At 53.0% G+C, this 16,793-nt stretch overlaps 1 protein-coding gene across 7 annotated transcripts in view; it reads right to left on the reverse strand.

The window, feature by feature from the left end:
* MICAL3 (microtubule associated monooxygenase, calponin and LIM domain containing 3) overlaps window positions 1-16,793 on the reverse strand; it is a 215,964-nt gene that overhangs the window by 22,532 nt on the left and 176,639 nt on the right. For 4 of the 7 annotated variants that reach the window (XM_062194469.1, XM_062194467.1, XM_062194463.1 and 1 more), the window contains 7 exons: window positions 15,841-16,091; window positions 10,770-10,832; window positions 7,517-7,630; window positions 6,611-6,757; window positions 5,722-5,804; window positions 2,782-4,615; window positions 2,271-2,365 (listed from right to left, as the gene is read on the reverse strand). In XM_062194469.1, coding sequence (XP_062050453.1) covers window positions 2,271-2,365; window positions 2,782-4,615; window positions 5,722-5,804; window positions 6,611-6,757; window positions 7,517-7,630; window positions 10,770-10,832; window positions 15,841-16,091 — 2,587 coding nt within the window. The remainder of the gene's footprint in view (window positions 1-2,270; window positions 2,366-2,781; window positions 4,616-5,721; window positions 5,805-6,610; window positions 6,758-7,516; window positions 7,631-10,769; window positions 10,833-15,840; window positions 16,092-16,793) is intronic. The other 3 variants (XM_062194465.1, XM_062194468.1, XM_062194470.1) reach the window with 3 other exon arrangements.

The following is a 16,793-nucleotide window of genomic DNA, read 5'->3' on the forward strand; positions in this document are numbered from 1 at the left end:
TTAATTTTCCTATGGTAAACATTATACGCAAAAATGGAAATTGTGTTCAGTGGCACCTTTTCCTCCTAACAACAAAATGCCACTCAGGATTTTGGCTTGTTTCATGGACGCCTGATGCAGGGCTGTGGTCTGACTCAGGAATCATGTCCCATGTCTTGGTGGCCACAGTGGCTCTGCTGTGAGACCATGGCGTGGGCAGCCAGAGGCTTCCCCCTCGAGTCCAGTCCCATTTTCGCTTTCCCCATTGGTGCCCTCAGAAAAGTTGAACGAGGAGGACCATGAGCACCCGAGCATCCTCCACCTGGATATGTGCCAGGTTAGCATTTCCTGCCTATGTAACCCTTCTGTGCTCTTTTCTCTGATCCCAGCATGGACTTCCTAGGACAGAGGCGTTTTCCTACACAACTATGACACTTTACCACTTGTAAGGAACTTAACGCTGACTTGATATCATATAGTAATATGAATTATACAGCTCACAGTTAAATTCCCATACTGGTTCCCAAAAATGTCCTTTATGTCAGTTTTTGCTTTGGTTTGTTTTCCCACATTAGTGTCTGTGTCTCGAAAACACACAGTGTTCAGCACACAGCTCTGCCACTGGTGAACTTCCATGGCCCCTCTGTTTCGGGGTTCAGTGGTGAGGGCCTGTGGCTTGTTGTTCACATGGATGGGTGCAAATGAGAGCTCCCTTCCTCCTCATGACTGCTAGGCCCTGGGAAGGGCTGTGGTCAGTGAGTGGTCTTCCTGAGATGGTAGTCGTGGCATGGCCAGCCTGAGCAACCTGCCACTCAGGATTCTGGCAGGTATTTCACTGATTAATGGGCAGCAGCAGAGACACCTGGCCATAGCAGTGTCCACAACATGACACAAACTGCCTGGACATCTGTGTGGTCCCCCCAGAGGCAAGCGAATCTTGGCCTACATTCTCCTTTCTTCACAGACCCCCATCAAGACCCCCCAGAGCAGCACCTGCCCCAATGTTGGGATGTGTTCAGGGACCCACAGACAATCCCAGCAGTAGTTTGCTGTTATTTACCATGCTTCTGCCTGGCAGAGCTCAACAGGAGGTACACGAAACCAGGTCCCAGAGGGAGTGGGCCTTGGCTGTGACTCATGGGAGCCTGGCTCTGCAGATGGGTGTACCACAAGGAGAGGCCTCAAAGTGTCCTTTTGGGAGAGGGGACAGAGCTGGCAAGGCCAAAGGGGATGGATGCATCAAGAATGACTGAGAAGTAAATTGAGTGGCTTTCTCCAGTTTGTGAGTTACTAGGAGAAGAACTAGATCAGGTGAGAGGGAAGGAGCTAGGAGGACGCTGTAGAAATCAACCTGATCCATGGGCACAGGCAGGGGTTCACATTCACCCCAACCCACAAGGCTCCTTGGGGGTTAGTGGGGAGGACAGACTCAGCCCAGGTCCTGAGAAGCCTTGCAGAGGAGCTACCTGATGTTCTGTCATTCACACTGGGAGACAGAAGGCAGCCAGGCTACCTCTGTGGACAGTGGGATGGGGCAGAACGACTCACAGGGCTTCACTCGCTCCTGCCTTGCCATAGTTCTCATTCTATCATTACCTTGGTGACAGACTCCTTTTTAGAGTGAAACAGTCTCCCTCCTCCCAGTGCACTGGAAAGCTTTGAGAGCCCCTGAAGATCAAAAGACTGAATGAGCAGCTACAGCTTTTCCTAAACTCCAAGGCAGTGAGAGGGCCCATACCAGGCCCCCGCACACACCAGTTCTTCAACAGCCAACACTCCTTTCCAGTCATCTGCTGTGTGGAAGACAGGGCGGCCAAGCACCTTGCTCCGTGGGTGACTCAACTCGTCACTCTCCATCACCTTGGAAATGAACAACCCTTCCCCCACCCATCTGGGCATTGCTGGATGCTACTCCACTTGGGATTTCAGAGGGAAAAAGGAACCAACCAACCAGACTGCTTCCTGCAGATAAAATGAGGTTCTGAGCATGGAATGTCTCTGGTCTTCTCTGCAAGAATCGAACACATGAACCACTGCCATGCATGCAAACAACCCCCAGCTACTCATCTAAAAAGCCCAAGGGAAAACCCCCTCGCCGCTCTTTCCCTTGGACCACTGGGCTGTGCTCTGGACCCAGCTACCTGTCTACTGGCAGATCAGAAGAGGGACTCACATTCCATCCCTGGCTGTAGGTCTGTTTCCCCATCCTCCACCTTATCAAAGGCCAACAGTGCACAAAGCATGGGGTCCTTAGCTCTCGGGAAGCCTCACTCCTGACAGGACCTACGCACCTCTCGCTTGGACTTCTGGGAGGACTTCTCAAGGATGTCGTCGCTGGAGAGATCAGAGTCCTCTGAGAAACTCAGCTGGCGCCGGAGCTGTAGCTCTATGGGTACGGAAAGGAAAGGCAATGTGAGGGCAGTGACCAACTGTCAGCACTGATCTGACCCAGTTTCTATGCTCACATGAGCAATGGGGAAATGGGTCAGAGGTATGATTACCCCTTAGCTAAGTGACTCTTTTCCAGAGTATCGGGGAGCCAGAGGCTTGGATTCAGACACCTGTCCAGGCAGGGGCAAAGCTGACAGGTCTGCCTGGTGCCTCTCAGCGGTACCAGCCACTTCCCCAAGGAAAACCATGCACACCTTTGGGGTAATGGGACTTTAGGAAGGGCTCCAACCTCCCAAGTCCCCCATGCCAAGTATCAAGACAGCTTTTAGACCATAGTCAGGCTCCCCTGGGGCCCACGGGTGGCAACGGGCAAGAACTATCTCTTGAGCACACACCCCTATGCTGACGCACCTGCTCTCACGATGGGAGACATCCTGTGCTTCCCAGACTCCCCGGTGGCGCCACTGGAAGGGGTGCTGGAGCAGGACTTATCATCACTCTTCTTCTTCTTGTCCTTCTTATACCCAGAGAACACAGACTTCCACAGAGACTTGGGCTTGGCAGCCGCCTCCTCCAGCAGGCTGGGGCCAGGTTTCTCTGGCGGCTGGCCCTCACCTTTGGACTTCTTCTCTTTCTTGTTTCTGCGGGGTGAGAAGAGGGATGACCTCTTTTTGCTCTTCCCACTGGAGCCTTCAGAGGAGGTGACAGAGCCATCAGGGCCCCCTGAGTCTGACGGTGGGGAGAGGACCTCCTCGCTGGTGGCCTCGTGCTTCAGGGTTGGCTCCTCAGAGCCTCTGAGGGCTGGGCGTTTGGGGGACTTGGACATGAGTTCTTTGCCCTGGAACGGTGTGGAGGGGGCTTTGCGGGACCGGGAGGCCCCAACAGCTGTCTCCATCTCCTGCATCCTGCTCAGCTGCTTGGCCATGGCATCCCTCAGTGCCTGGCTCTTCACAGACCTCTCCCTGGCTCTCATGCGCTCCTCAGCCAGCTCCTTGGCTTCCGGCGAGACCAAGGGCAGGCCCCTCTTCTGAGGCAGGGCCCCACCCTCCAGAGCAGGCAGCCGACCATTCTCCCTGGCCCCAGGGTGCTGGGGGGTCTTCTCAGAGTGGGTCCAGCAGGACGGGGGGGTGAAGAACTTCTCCTGCAGACTCGACTCCTCCGTCTTGTCATCATATGTGTCCTCCACATCATCAGCAAAGGGGATCTCGTCCACGCTCTCCGCAAAGGACTTGCGCACCTCTTCTCTGGGGGCCTGGGCGGGCTCTCGGGGGGGCCGCATGAATGTGGCAGGTGGAGGTGGTGGGATGACCGAGGCCTTGGGCCCTGCCTCCTTATGCTGGTAGGGCTTCCGCTGAAGCTGAAGAGTGGCAGGTTCCTCGTCAGGGGGTGGGGGCGGGGGTGGGCTTGAGGGTGGAGTGAGCATGGTGGAGTCAGAGGTGTTGAAGCTCTGGCTGCCCAAGGTCTTCATGTTGGAGGAGCTGCCCTGGAGGCCCAGGCCCGAACTGCTGGACAGGTCCCTGCGCTCCTCGTGGCAGCTCCTCAACTCTCGGTCAGATGGTGACTTGGGAGTCAGCAGGGAGGGCTGCTCACCATCTGACTTGGGCAGGCCTAGCCTCTTAGGAACAGGTGGAGGTTTCAGAAGATGAAGCCCCTCATCCTGAGAGGACTTCTCAACAGAATAGGCTTTCAGAGACACCGGTTTAAAGGCAGGTGAGGGAAAGCTGGGCTCAGGTCCCTTGCTCCGATCCACAGGCGTGAGTCCGAGGCTGCGGCGGATCTCAGCGCTCTTCATCCAAAACTCTTCCACCAGGTCATTCCGTTTCAGGGCCTCGTCCACGGTCAGAGGGCTACCCAGCTTGTCCTTGGTGTCACCTGGGCTCTTCGTGGGGAGGGTGGGCAGAGGGGTGGAGGTTTTGGCAGGAACGGGCTGGAAGCGGATGGGAGACTGGGTGGGAGATGGGATGGTGGCTTCGGAGGATGGCTGAGGTTGGGAGCAAATGGGGAGCTGGGTGGATGGGGGTGTGGGGGGAACCAAGGGTGACACGGGCTGAGCACCAGCTCGTGAGGTAGGTGTCCTGGCTTCTGGCAGAGCCACTGGCTGCGATCGGACGGGCGAGAGCACAATTGGCTGGTTGGTAGGGGATTCAGTTTTGGGCTTCTCTCTGGGGAGGGAAGGCTCAGGGAAAAGGCGCTCGCAGGGGGATTGCACTGTGGTGGCGGTAGAGGCAGGTGGGACTTGAGACCCCTGCAGAGAAGGAAGAGAGTAGCTGCTGAGAAGGCCAGGGTTTTAACAGCCAGCAAGAATCCCTCAGGGGGGCTTTCTCCAAAGGTCCCCATCCCTTGAACATATTCCTCTCTCTGGCTTTGTAGCTATTACTGGAACAGCTCCAGGAGATCCTTTCTCACTTTCTGTGCTATTTGTTTAACTTTCAGAACTGCTCTGTTCAGTTGAACAGACTGAGCTTTCCTGGCTAGATTCATCTGGAACGCATCCCACTGAGGTGAACACTGGCCAAGGACACTAATGAATTCTGTGTTCACCCTCCACCTGTAATCCCCAGATCTCCAAGACCCCTAATGCACAAGTACCAAGGCTGCCCTATAACAAGATTTAGAATAGTCACCCACTGCATGTAGTCTGTGTTACAACCCAGGAAGCTCAAAGATGCACAAAGAACCTCAGCGCCCCATCTGTCGTCTCAGTTGGACAGAGCTCCCCATTTTCCAGACAGTGCCCCTGTGGAGTTACATGCTTCCTGAAACCCCAAAGACCCAATCAGGCAAACCAGGTCTTGACCTCTGGCCTCCCATACTCCCCTGCAACCTGTCCTCTAAGACAACATCTGGTGGAGCATGAATTCCAACAACGAGATCCACAGGACTTGCTGTTACCATGGATGCAGCCTCCCACCTATGGTTCACATAACCAGTGGCAACCTTAAATTTATACATTTTTAATATAATATTCAAAAATATGTATCTATCATATATAACCATAATCTCACAGTTATAACTTAAAAATGAATTGATTTTATGGTGGTGTGGCATGTGTATAGGACAGAGAGACGTGGAGGGGGTGATGTGGGAATGGAATGGACATGGGGTTGGGGAGGTGCTTCCCAGACTGCTGCATCCTATGGCCAGGACTAGGCTAGAGCCGGTGCTGCTCCTGCTGCCAATAGCTCACCTAGCACACAGAGCAGAAATGCCTGATGTTTTCCTCAGAATGAGGCTCCTGGCTATCTCATTTGCAGTCTTTGTGGGGTTCCCACCAAGGGCCCTGGGAGAGGTGTTTGATGCCTTTTGTGGTCCCAACAGTTCTTTTCCTCCGACACTGAGCCCCAAACTTACCTCTGCCACAGGGCTGTGGACAGGGGTGAACAGAATAACTTGTTCCTGAGGGGACCGGATGGGGCTGGAGACTTGGGAGGGACCTGAAAAGAAGTGACACAGGGGTTTATGAAGAACGCCACCCCCCAAGAGGGCCCCTCTTCTAGCTGCTTCACACGGGGATCAATCTGGGCCAGTGGCCACTTGCAGGGGTGAGGGACAGCACTCTGCCTTTGGTGCTTCTGGAAAGAACACTCCTCTCAGAGGCAAGGGGTCCTGGGTTGCATGCGCCCAAAGTGCTTCTAGCAGCCCTCTCTAGTCTCCCTGTCAGCGCCATGTAAAAGCAAACACACCCTGTGCTTGAAGGCTGTGAGATGTATCTTTTACCTTCCACAGCCCAGAATATACAAGGAGTAGGTTGCTGGCCAAAGCTGTTTGCAGAGGTATGTGCACAAGGAAGGTGGGATGGAGAACAGAGTTGCTGCTGAGGTGGGTGTTCGGCCTAGTGGCTAAGGGATCCACATCCCACACAGGAATGCCTGGGTTTGATTCCTGCCTCTCCTCATTCAAGCTTCCTGCTGATGCAGACTCCAGGAGATAGTAGTTGATGGCTTAAGGAGTTGGGTCCCTGCCATAGAAGCAGGGTACCTGAACTGAGTTCCTGGCTCTTGGCTTTGGCCTGGTCCAGTTCGGGCTGTTGTGGGCATTTGAAGAGTAAAGCAGACAATGGGAATTCTCTGTCTACCTCTCTCTTTCTCTCTGACAATAATGAAAAACAATAATAAAAAAAGAACAGATTTGTTGGCCACTGTGAGAGCTGCTCTGCAGGACCCAGGTTCTTGGTGCCACTCCCACACCCATGGGACTCTAGGAATTCTGAAGCTGTTTCTCCTGCCAACAACAGGCTTACCTTTCTCTTGTGGCTTTGTCAAGGAGGGTACAGGCTCCTCCTCATTTTCTGATACCCTCAGTTCCAGCTCTGCTTCTATCTCGGCCTGGCGCTGCAAGCGAAGCTCCGTCTCGGCATCTGATGGGATGTCGTCAGACCAGTGCTGATCTGGCAGAGGGAGGGGATGGTGCAGACTTTGGTGCACATCCTGATGAGGCCTTGCTCCTTTTCCAGTCTCCTGCCTCCCTCACGGAACGCCCCAGCTGACTAACTGCCACAGCCACAGGAGGTCTGGACCAGAGCCCACGGTCCCAGTGAGCCCTGCCTCTTCCCTGGTGCACGCTGAGCTTCAGAGAGACTTAGCCAAAAGTCCTCTCCTGACTCAAAGCACACTGTCCCAGGCCACAGAGCCTCATCAAAGCCTGTGGTATTGCTTTCTTTTTACAGCAACAGTGACACATGGCAGTTCCTGACACAAAGACAGCATGACTGTGGAAGGCAGGCCTTGCTTCCCTCACTTATGCACTGCCTGGGCCCTTTCTCCTTTCGCCAGTCCCAGGCCTACCCACCCCAACAGTGCAGCCGTGGTCTGAGCTCCCTCCAACTCACCTGTTTTCCCGAACACCATCTCATTGTACCCAGCTCTCAGAAAGCAGCCCCTGGGTCACAGACCCTGTGCAACACCTCCCATTTACTCAGGTTCATAGCACTAGTCCAATGAATGCAGGCTATGAAACACGGTGGCTATGGGTGGCTGAAATCAGGCAGAGTAAAGAAGCCAGAGACCTAACAGATGTACCCCCTGAGCTCTCTGCTTTTGCTTTAGAGGATATTTTTATCTTTTCTGAGTTCAAGCCACTCTGTCCCTGTCCCTTGGCAGGGAACAGGTGATCACCATGGTGGAGAGGGGAGGTCGGGCCCCCGTACCATCATCCAGCTCAGCACCAGTGTCCCCTGGGTCCCCATCCTCTGCAGCCTCCCCTTCTATCTCTGCTGGCTCCGAGTCCGCATCTTCCTCCAGGTCATTCTCATCCAGTGGGACTGTAAATCAGAAATGTTCAAAGAAAGAAAGGAAAGACACATAGATAGACAGACTGCCTTTTCAGGCGGCAAGAGGTTACAGCTTTTCTCAGGGTGGTAAGGGGAAGGCCATGAGAAGGTAGAAGGCCAGCAGATGGGGTGGAGGGTACTCTCTAAGAGTAGTGTGGGTGCTGGGAAGGGCCCGGAGCCCCCCAATGGCAGGAGAGCAGTGTTTCTCAGTCCTAGCAGGGCCAAGGCAAAGGAGAGGGGCCACTTAAGGTCCAGTCGCTTCCCTCTTCCTCCAGGGGCTGCTTGCTGTGAGCCTCAAGTTTGTAGACAGAAAGGAAAATGCTTGTTTCTCCAGGCTCCCCCTGTTGACTACTTCACATGCCCTGAGTCATTTAATCTTTACAACACAGCTGAGGACATTTCTAATCCCTGCAGTTCAGAGATGAAGCTGTTCAGATGAGTTGTTCGCAGCAACACCACTCAATGCAGCAATCACACCCCTGTGACAGGCGACGACCCCTCCCCTTCCCCCTGGCAGAGTTTAGAGCTCTTCATGGGGTGACTTAGAGGGATACTTTTTTAAAGCACAAGGTGGTGTGGGGTTTGAGGCGCGATGTGAAGTTCATTTTCTGGACCCAAGGGTAGCCCTTCAGTGCATAAACAGAGGCAGAGCCCTGCGCGGTTGGTAATGGATCCCGTTACTCCTGAGGAGGGACCAGCCTCTTAACGACCCCTCCCTGTCCCTAACCTCTGCACACTTGCAACTCGCATGGGTGGTTTCCCAGGGCTCTTGAGGGCTTCCTTGAGGGGCCTGCACAGCCACTCTCAATGCATTCCTAAAGGTGTTCATGTCAGGACAAGGGGTTGTGCTTTGCAGAGCACATATGGGAGCCAAGGATCTGAGGCCGCGGTGGGCTGGTTGGCAAAGAATGGGCCTTAGCAATAGGTGAAAGGGCATGCTGAAAGCGAGAGGGTATGCCAGGTCATAGCCAGACCCTCTCAAGTGACTGTTATCTTTCTGTGAGCTGACAACTGACTGCATCCCCACATCTCAGGGATGTATAGAGAAGCTGTGCCACACACAGGACAAATGGCCAGCAAGGAAAATCAAGAAGTGACTACCTCTAGGGTAGAAAGGGGGCGATAGGAACAGGGACTAAGAAGGGGGCATGTCTAAGACAAACAGGTTGGGAGAGGGACAGACAGTCCAGGTTACCAGGGGTGACGGGGGGGGGGGGGACGGGACAGGGGCATGGAGCTCCAGGGCAAGATCTGGGTTGGCAAGTGACCAGTGCATCCTCTTGAGATGCCAGGGCAGCCCATGGAGCTGGCAATGCCAAGACACTTTCCTACGGGGCATATACTAGGAGAAAATTACTCCAGTATTTCTACAGGTGAAAAACCTTCGTGCGGTGACATTGACACTGCTTGTGGCCACTCAAAGAAGACAGCCCATCAAACCCTAGGGAGCCTGCCTAGGCTCAAACAATAGTCCTGCTCACAGGCACCCAGCTCCTCTGGGCTCCTCATTCCAATCTGTGCTTGACATGTAGACAGCAGGGACATTGCTGTCTGTACCATTTCTGAGGAGGCTGGTGGAACCAAAGATCCAGAGGCAATTGAACTTGAGTCCGTCCCATGGAGAGAGCCCTTTGTGCCTGACATGCTTGCTACAATGAGTCTGGCATCAAGATGGTAATTTTACACTTTGTTTGGCAAGTGAACTGGAAGCAAGCACAAAGGCCCTGCTGCATAGGACTCCCCAGTTTGGCATAATTCAGGGTGCACTAGATGAGCCTGGTCCCCATGCTGGTTCCTTGGTCCTGCAGTGTTACAGTTCCTGCTACCAAGCATCTGCTGTGGAGTCAAAAGGGTAAGAAGTCTACACTCCTCAGGAGTACCTTGAAAGGAACAATTGTCATACACATCAAAAAATAAACAAATGAGAGATATCAATGCAGCAGCAGCATATGCTGAAAGAGACACAGCTCAAGGGATGGAATCAGGTGATTAAATCTGGGTTAAGATGGAGCGCAGAGTGCTAGAAGCTGCCACACAAACTGATGAGCCACACGCCATGACAGCCAGGAATTGCCAACATACTCAGCTCTTGGCTTATTTCAGCTGCCAGCTGGGAAGTCCTTTTGCCTCAGCCCTGTCCCCCCATCCTAGGAACAGTCATTATCCAGAAGGGAGAAACCAGCAGTTTCTGCTCATGGAGCTGATGTCTCAGGTTCTGCTGAACTGGACATCACATGAAGTCTACTGTCTCCTTGCCGCCATAGGGAGGCACCTCTTGACTTGTGCGTGTCCACTCTGGGGACAATGGATGGGCTAGTAAGAGCCAGGTAGTAAGGATTCACGAGTGGCAATCCTGTTCATCCCAGAAGTGACCACTAGGATGGTAGTTCTCCACCAGGGAGTGACACTGCCCTTCTTCAGTCCCAGCTGGTATCATGGTGAGGGGGTGGGGATGGAGCTGCACTGACATTTAGGGGTCTGAGGCCAAGGAAGTTAAACTTCAGGCATTGCAAGGAACTGTCCTAAACCAAATGCCAACAACCTCCCATTGAGAAAGACATTTCCAGAAAAATGTAGGGAGAACATGTAAGGCTTCTCAACTATGTCTTGGCCTGAGAACTTAAGGGGATACCTGCACCTTGGTCTGGAGATCCAGCTGCTGTCACTTCCGGTTACACCCAGTCTGTCTCTCCATCCTCAGCAGAACAATGTCCATCAGTTCCCTGCTCTCTTTCCAAGTTCTGACTGTTTCCTTCTTCCATACTTTGGCAGGTTTGTGCAAAATTACCTCATTCCTTTACTTTCACACCCGACTTACTTTCTACAGACTTTAAACCTCAGTGCTAACAATGCTCCTTCAGCTTTAGCCTTTTTATCTGACCTCTATCAATGACTAGAAAAAGCGAGTCTCTGTGCTGTCTCTCCTTGACGGGACTGAGGGACACGTGGTGTGCATCTGGTCCATGCAAGGATGAGCTGCCTGAGTGAGGCATGCACGGCCCCCACCCACCTCTGGCTCTGCCCTCGCATGCACTAGCGACAGGACCAGAATCCTAGTGTTAAGGTACTAGCAGAGCTGCCTAGAGAGAGGTTGCAGTGAGTGGAGCGAGAGCAAACATCACCAGACTACCTCCGGACACTGTCTCCAGCCAGGCCTGCACGGCTGCGCGGCGTATGGAGGGAAGGTCAGGCACTGAATTTAAAACAGACGATAAATACAAAATTACACAGCTGTAAGTGTTCCTGGAAGGGAGAGCTGAGTCATCCCCAAAGTCCAGAACTGGGGAGAATTTCAGATGACGTCAGGGGACAGAGGCACCGACGAGGGGTAACGGCTCCACTGCTAGCCTATGTGACGGGTACCTATCTGCCAAGGGGAGAGAAGAAGGGAGAGAAGAGTGCCCAGGCGGGTTGCAGGCTGCAGAGCCAGTCCCGTCTTGCAGGCTGCCTTGATGCCCCAGTCGGCAGGGTCTCTCTCCTTTGTGCAGAGCTGCTGGCAAAACCTTGAGCAGAGGAGGGTCACGGCTGGAGGTGACGACCGAGGGCTGGAGAGGATCGAACGTGCTGTTAGATGCTGCTTTGTGGGGCAGGGGTCATCCCGTTGGGATACATGGAGCTTGTGGGTGTGGGTATGGCCTGTGAGGAGAGGCCAAGGCTGATGACCCAAGGATTCAGAAGATAGATGCTGAGGAGAATGACAAGGCAGCCCCCTAATTTTTTCTTGTATTGCCATTGCTCACAAGACGTCAGAGTAGGGTCTGCTTTCATCCTATCATGAGACACAAACCATCTCGCCTGACGCCTTTGTGACCTCCTTGACAGGAAGTCTCTCCTAAAGCCTCATTTCTCTTCCAAGTATGCTCCTTCAACCCCCTTCCTGCCAATGCACATCCACACCCAGATACATGCTGCAGAGAAAGCACCAGAAAGAGTAGCCCAGCCTATGTGGGAGAAAGAAAACTCTTGGTCTCCCCAAGGTCAGGTTTATTTTCTTGTTTTTATATCAATAGAGAACACAATATCTTAATCCACAGAGAACTTTACATCTCCTCAAATGGGAGTCAAGGGCACTTGTCACAATTACCATCAGGGAAATGAAATTCTCTGCTGCCTCCTCCTCTAAACTGGTGGCTTTGACCCTGACAGGAAGGGCCAGAGCAGCAATGGTAGGGGAAGCCAGGAAGGAAAGTGCTCGGCGGGCACAGTGGGAGCTCAGACTTTAAAGCGGTTACCTCTGGAAGTAGAGGAGTCAGAGGCTGGCACCATTCTCTCTTCCTCCTCTTTCTCACGAATGTGTGTCCAGTGCACATCGGCCTGGATCTCCAAGGGGTCAGCTGGATTTATGATCTGCTGTAGCCTCTGGTTCCCGGCTAGTGTACCAGGTTCAAGGGGTGCAGGAGACAAGAGGGAAGAAGGAAGGAGAAAACAGTCAAGGGTAGGAGGGGGTGAAACACCACAGCAAAGGAAACAGAAAGAGAAGTTACAGTATTTGCCAGGATTGATTTGAGTCAGAAAGAGGTAAAAATTGAGAACATGCACACGCCTGTAAGCACGTGCACGTGCACACACACACTCACTCACTCACCCATGCTAATCACTCATCTTTAGTCATTAAATTTAGTCAAATCACTGCTTTAGTCATTCAGCCTTCATGTACAGCATTCATTTCATTAGCAGACCACATGTTCCCAGTCCAAATGCCAAGGTGCAAGTTACACATGGCCTCCAAGGGGCGACTCCTCCAGTGTCATGAGGACCCGCCTGTCACCAGAGCAGCAGCACGAGACTCCCAGCACACACCAAGAGCGACCCTTCTGCCGGCTGCATGGAAGGGCACTCTCCTCCTTCGACATTTAACCCAAGTGACAAGAGACAGGTGGGAAGGAGCAGGTCACTGTGTCACGCACCAGCCAGCTGACACAGGACAGAAATGTACTTGGTGGTTACTTCAGCGTCTATCTTTCACAGCGAGAGCTGCTGCGAGAGAGAAAGAAGTCCTGCTTCCCTAAAGGCCTCATGCTGCATGCTGGGTCTGCGGCAGAGGACCACGCGGTGAGGCGGCAGCTGGGAAGGAAGCAGCGCTCTGCCCTGTCAACTCCCACGGCTTCAGCAGTCCGCGGTAGCAGTGAGAGCAATTCCTGTCTGCTTTTCTACGGTCAAACTCTCTCATAAAACCCCATTTGGTGCCCTGCTGATGCCCTCTGGACATAAGACCTGGTTTCACAGTGAAGTGGCAACTGACTAGCAGCTACCAGAGCCCCAGGATCTGCATGCAGCCCCTGCCCTGTGGGATGCCTGTGATTAGTGCTTAGACCATGCCGTACAGCTGGGTTAGGAGAAAGGACAGCCAGCAGATCGGGCAGGTGGGGGGATGCCATGGAAGGCAGGATGGCTGTTCAGGCAGCAAGAGCAGGTGCCACCAGATCTGAGGGCTCTGGGACCCTGGCCAGAGCAGCCTCCATCTGGGAGTGCATGTCATCGCTCCCTCGATAATCACCTGGATGGTCTGGCTTTGGCCCTGGCCACCACCAAGACAAGCTCTCGAGTCCTAGTGGCAGGGAAGGTACCAACAGGATACCAAATCTGATGGAACGTTCTGCTTCTGCAGGTATCAGGCCCTCCTTGCTCTTTACTGGGGCCGCGGGTCTCTATAGATTCCTGCACTAAGCTTTGTAGTGCTTGATGAGGCTGAACCATAGCAAAGTCGCTAAAGAGCATGGTGCCTTAGGATGGAGGAAGGTAAGTCAAAGAGAAAAACCAAGGACCTTTCTTCACCTTCCAAGAAAGAAAGGGAAGAGAGTGACTCTTCTCCCTAAGTAATGTCTGCTTCCTGTCAACCTGCTTGGAGCCAGTATGTCCTCCTTTCTCAGGGAAATGTTAAAGGCACCTGTAGAGGCACCGAGGCCATGGCAGGTGGTTCCTGGTGAGAAGCAGCCGGGCCTTGACAGACAGGGTAACCTGCAGCAAAACCTACAGGGGCATGGAGGAGCCACATTTGATAGGGCTGTATCAGACTTCTACTTGACTCTCTTTTGCCTTACATGCTACTGTGTACACGGGTTTGAAGGCTGGGTCTAGGGCCCAGGGCCCAGGGCCAGATGCCCAGCTAGTTATGTGCAATGCTCTGTAAAACACAGATCTTTTCATGTGGGATCTGCTCTTGCAGGCAGATTTTGGATGGCTGCTAGGGAACCAGGGTAGAAGGTGGGCGAGGGGGCAGAGTGGGTACCTTTATGTGTACCCGTATCTTCTTCCTTTGAGAGGTGCTGGAGCCACTGGCCTTGCAGGAGTTCTCTGTCCCAGGGGCAGTACTCCCCTTCTACAGCAGGGGGAGCCAGACACCCACAAACAGCATCAAGAATCCCACAGGGGGATGGATGGAGAGAACAGGGAACGGAGAGGAGGGAAGAGAACAGAAAGGAGAGTTACCTTCAGCTGCAAGGCAATAGTGCCTATCACTTGCCTACACAGGTCTTGAAGTCTGCTGCTCAATGACACACACAGGTTCCCATTTGGGAACTCGCAGAGTTTGGCTGAACTTGTTGGTATGTGCTTCTCTAGTTACCTACAGGTTTGGCCTTGATGTTAGGCCCAAGTCTGGGAAATGAGGCTTCCTGTGTGAAAGCTGGAATAAACTCCCTTGAAAAAGGAGTCAGCTTTGACCCTAAATTGTGCTGGAGCATTAGCCATCAGATGGAGAGAATGAGGCAGCTCTGGGGCAGCGCAGTCCTGAAGACAGCAGCAAAGAGAACTGAGGCTCCAGCTAGTGCCTGGCTCCTTCTTCTACAGGCCTCACTCATTTCTCATAAAACTGATGGCACCAGGAGGGGCAGGCCGTGGACATAGCCTCTGCCTTCAGACACAAGAGGGCAGCAGAATTTGGAGAGGCCCCTTATGAAGCCTGAGGAAGTGCCCTGACCCTGATCTTCACACCAGTGTGCATCAGGGCTTCAGTCTCCAAAGGAGGTTGGGAACTCTCCTGGGACCAGCTCAGGAACTTGAGCCATGTCTGGGGAAGGCTCCGACCTTGCAGGCCAGAGAAAATAGGCCCCGGACAGACCAGGCAGCAGGTACGGAATGCTGGGAGCAGGGACAAGCACCATGGCACAGGGGCGAGAAGCAGGGACAAGCGGACAGTCACCAGGATTGAGTCTACCAGGCTGTCCAGAAGTTAATCTGCTCCTCTGACCAAGGCTGGGAAGAATTGATGCTTAGAAATACAAAGGCCCTGGGACCAGCCGTATGGCACAGAGGACTAAGTTGCTGCCTGTGATGCCATCATCCCATGTGGCAGCAGAAGTTGGCCCAAGTGCTTGAGTCCCTGCCACCCATGTGGAAGACCAGCAGAGTTCCAGGCTCTTAGCTTCAGCATGGTGTAGTCCTGGCTGTTGCAGCCATTTGGGGAATGAACCAGCAGGTGGATGATTCTCTCTCTCTCTCTCTCTCTCTCTCTCTCTCTAACTCTTTCAAATAAATAAAATCTTAAAAAAAAAAAAAAAAGGAGAAAGAAAACACAGAAATGCAAAGGCCCATTTCTTCCTCCCTCACTCTATGCCCCAAGGGTAGGGCGTTACCCTTCATCATCCTAGGAGAAGCAGGTCTCCTGGCTTCTTCCTCACCCCTATCAGATTTCTGGGTAGCCCAGACTTGGAAAGAATGACAGGCTGGAAGAGGAGGCCCAGCAAGCACTTGTCATCAATCAAGGTCATCTAGAGCAAGACATAGAGACAGAATGGAAACATCTCGGGTCTATGGCAACAGGCTATTCCAGGACTGAGCAGAGGGACTGAATACGGAAGCTATGATGTACCTTCTTGGGATACAGGCTCCCAAATGATACCATGCATTCTATCCCTGAAACAACCAGTGGATACCCAAGTTCCTAGGAGTCACCAAACCTCAGACTCTAAAAGGCTCAATTTCCCTTTGTTAAAATCAAGATAAAATGAGGAAGAGATGAGATTTCAATGAAATCCTTGGTCTGGACCCCTGCCTTCCAAGTTCTAAGTAGAGTGCACACCAGGGACGTCATTCCCACTGCCAGTGGGGCTGCTTCTATACTCCTGCATCAAGGGCCAGGAAAGGCAGATAGGACTGTGCTTGGGCTCTGTGGGAGGCAGTGTGCATGTGACTCAGCACAGAGCAGACCACTTCAGGTGGGATGGGGTCAGGCTTAAGAGAAAAGAATTTTTTTTCCTGACCTTCACTGGACTCTTCCTCTTCCTCATCATATTCTTCCTCCTCCTCTTCTTCATATTCCTCCTCCTCGTCCTCCTCTTCTTCATTGCCAGGCTCAAAGCTCTTTGAGGCCTCAAGCTCCTCTTCACTCTTTCCTTTCAGAAGAGCATGGATCCTCACAGCCTCCTTCCAGGGGACACCGCCCAGGTCCGAGGGGGGCAGCCCAGGCTCTTCCTCCTCCTCTTCTTCCTCCTCCATCTCAGACTCAGAACTGCTGTGGGGAAATAAGGACGCACTACAGTAAGTGAAAGGTTACGAGCCACAGGCAGCGGCAACGCAGGCCAGGCCAAGCACCTACAGAGCAGGAAGGGAGCAAACACATAAGAAGGGTCCAGCATCTTTCCTGACCAGGGAGGGAACCAGAAGGAACTCAGGGAGAGAGACTGAGATGGCAGGTTGAGGTACACACACTCGAGTGAACACCTACCCAGACCCACATTTGCAAACAGCAAGGCGAGTGTGTGCTTTGGCCCACACACACCAAGAACACTGAGTCAAGCGTCAATGGGCCTCGAGGGCACACACAGGGGCAATGGACTTGTTCTGATATAAACTCAAGACTGGGCATCCAGGACAGAGGGAAAGTCTGCTTTCATCTGATTCACTATTTGCTCTGTAGAACTCCTACTTGACTCAGGCTGCTCACAACCCTGGGTGTGGTGGGAAGGAGAAGGAGGAGCCCTGAGAGGCTGAATTGACTGGCTGGCAACCAAGCATGGGACTGGAGGTGGGGGGCAGCAGAGTCAGGTTCAGGATGTTTCTTCAGATCCCAAAATGTGCCAGTGGAGTAAGCAAGACTTGCACTCTAATATGGGATGCTGGCATCACAAGCAGAAGCTTCACCACTGTGCCACAAATGTCAGCCCTGGATAGATACCTTCTACGAGAAGATATACATATGACCAAGTATATAAGA

This window comes from Lepus europaeus, chromosome 6 (assembly GCF_033115175.1).
Source record: "Lepus europaeus isolate LE1 chromosome 6, mLepTim1.pri, whole genome shotgun sequence".
Classification (NCBI taxonomy): Eukaryota; Metazoa; Chordata; class Mammalia; order Lagomorpha; family Leporidae; genus Lepus; species Lepus europaeus.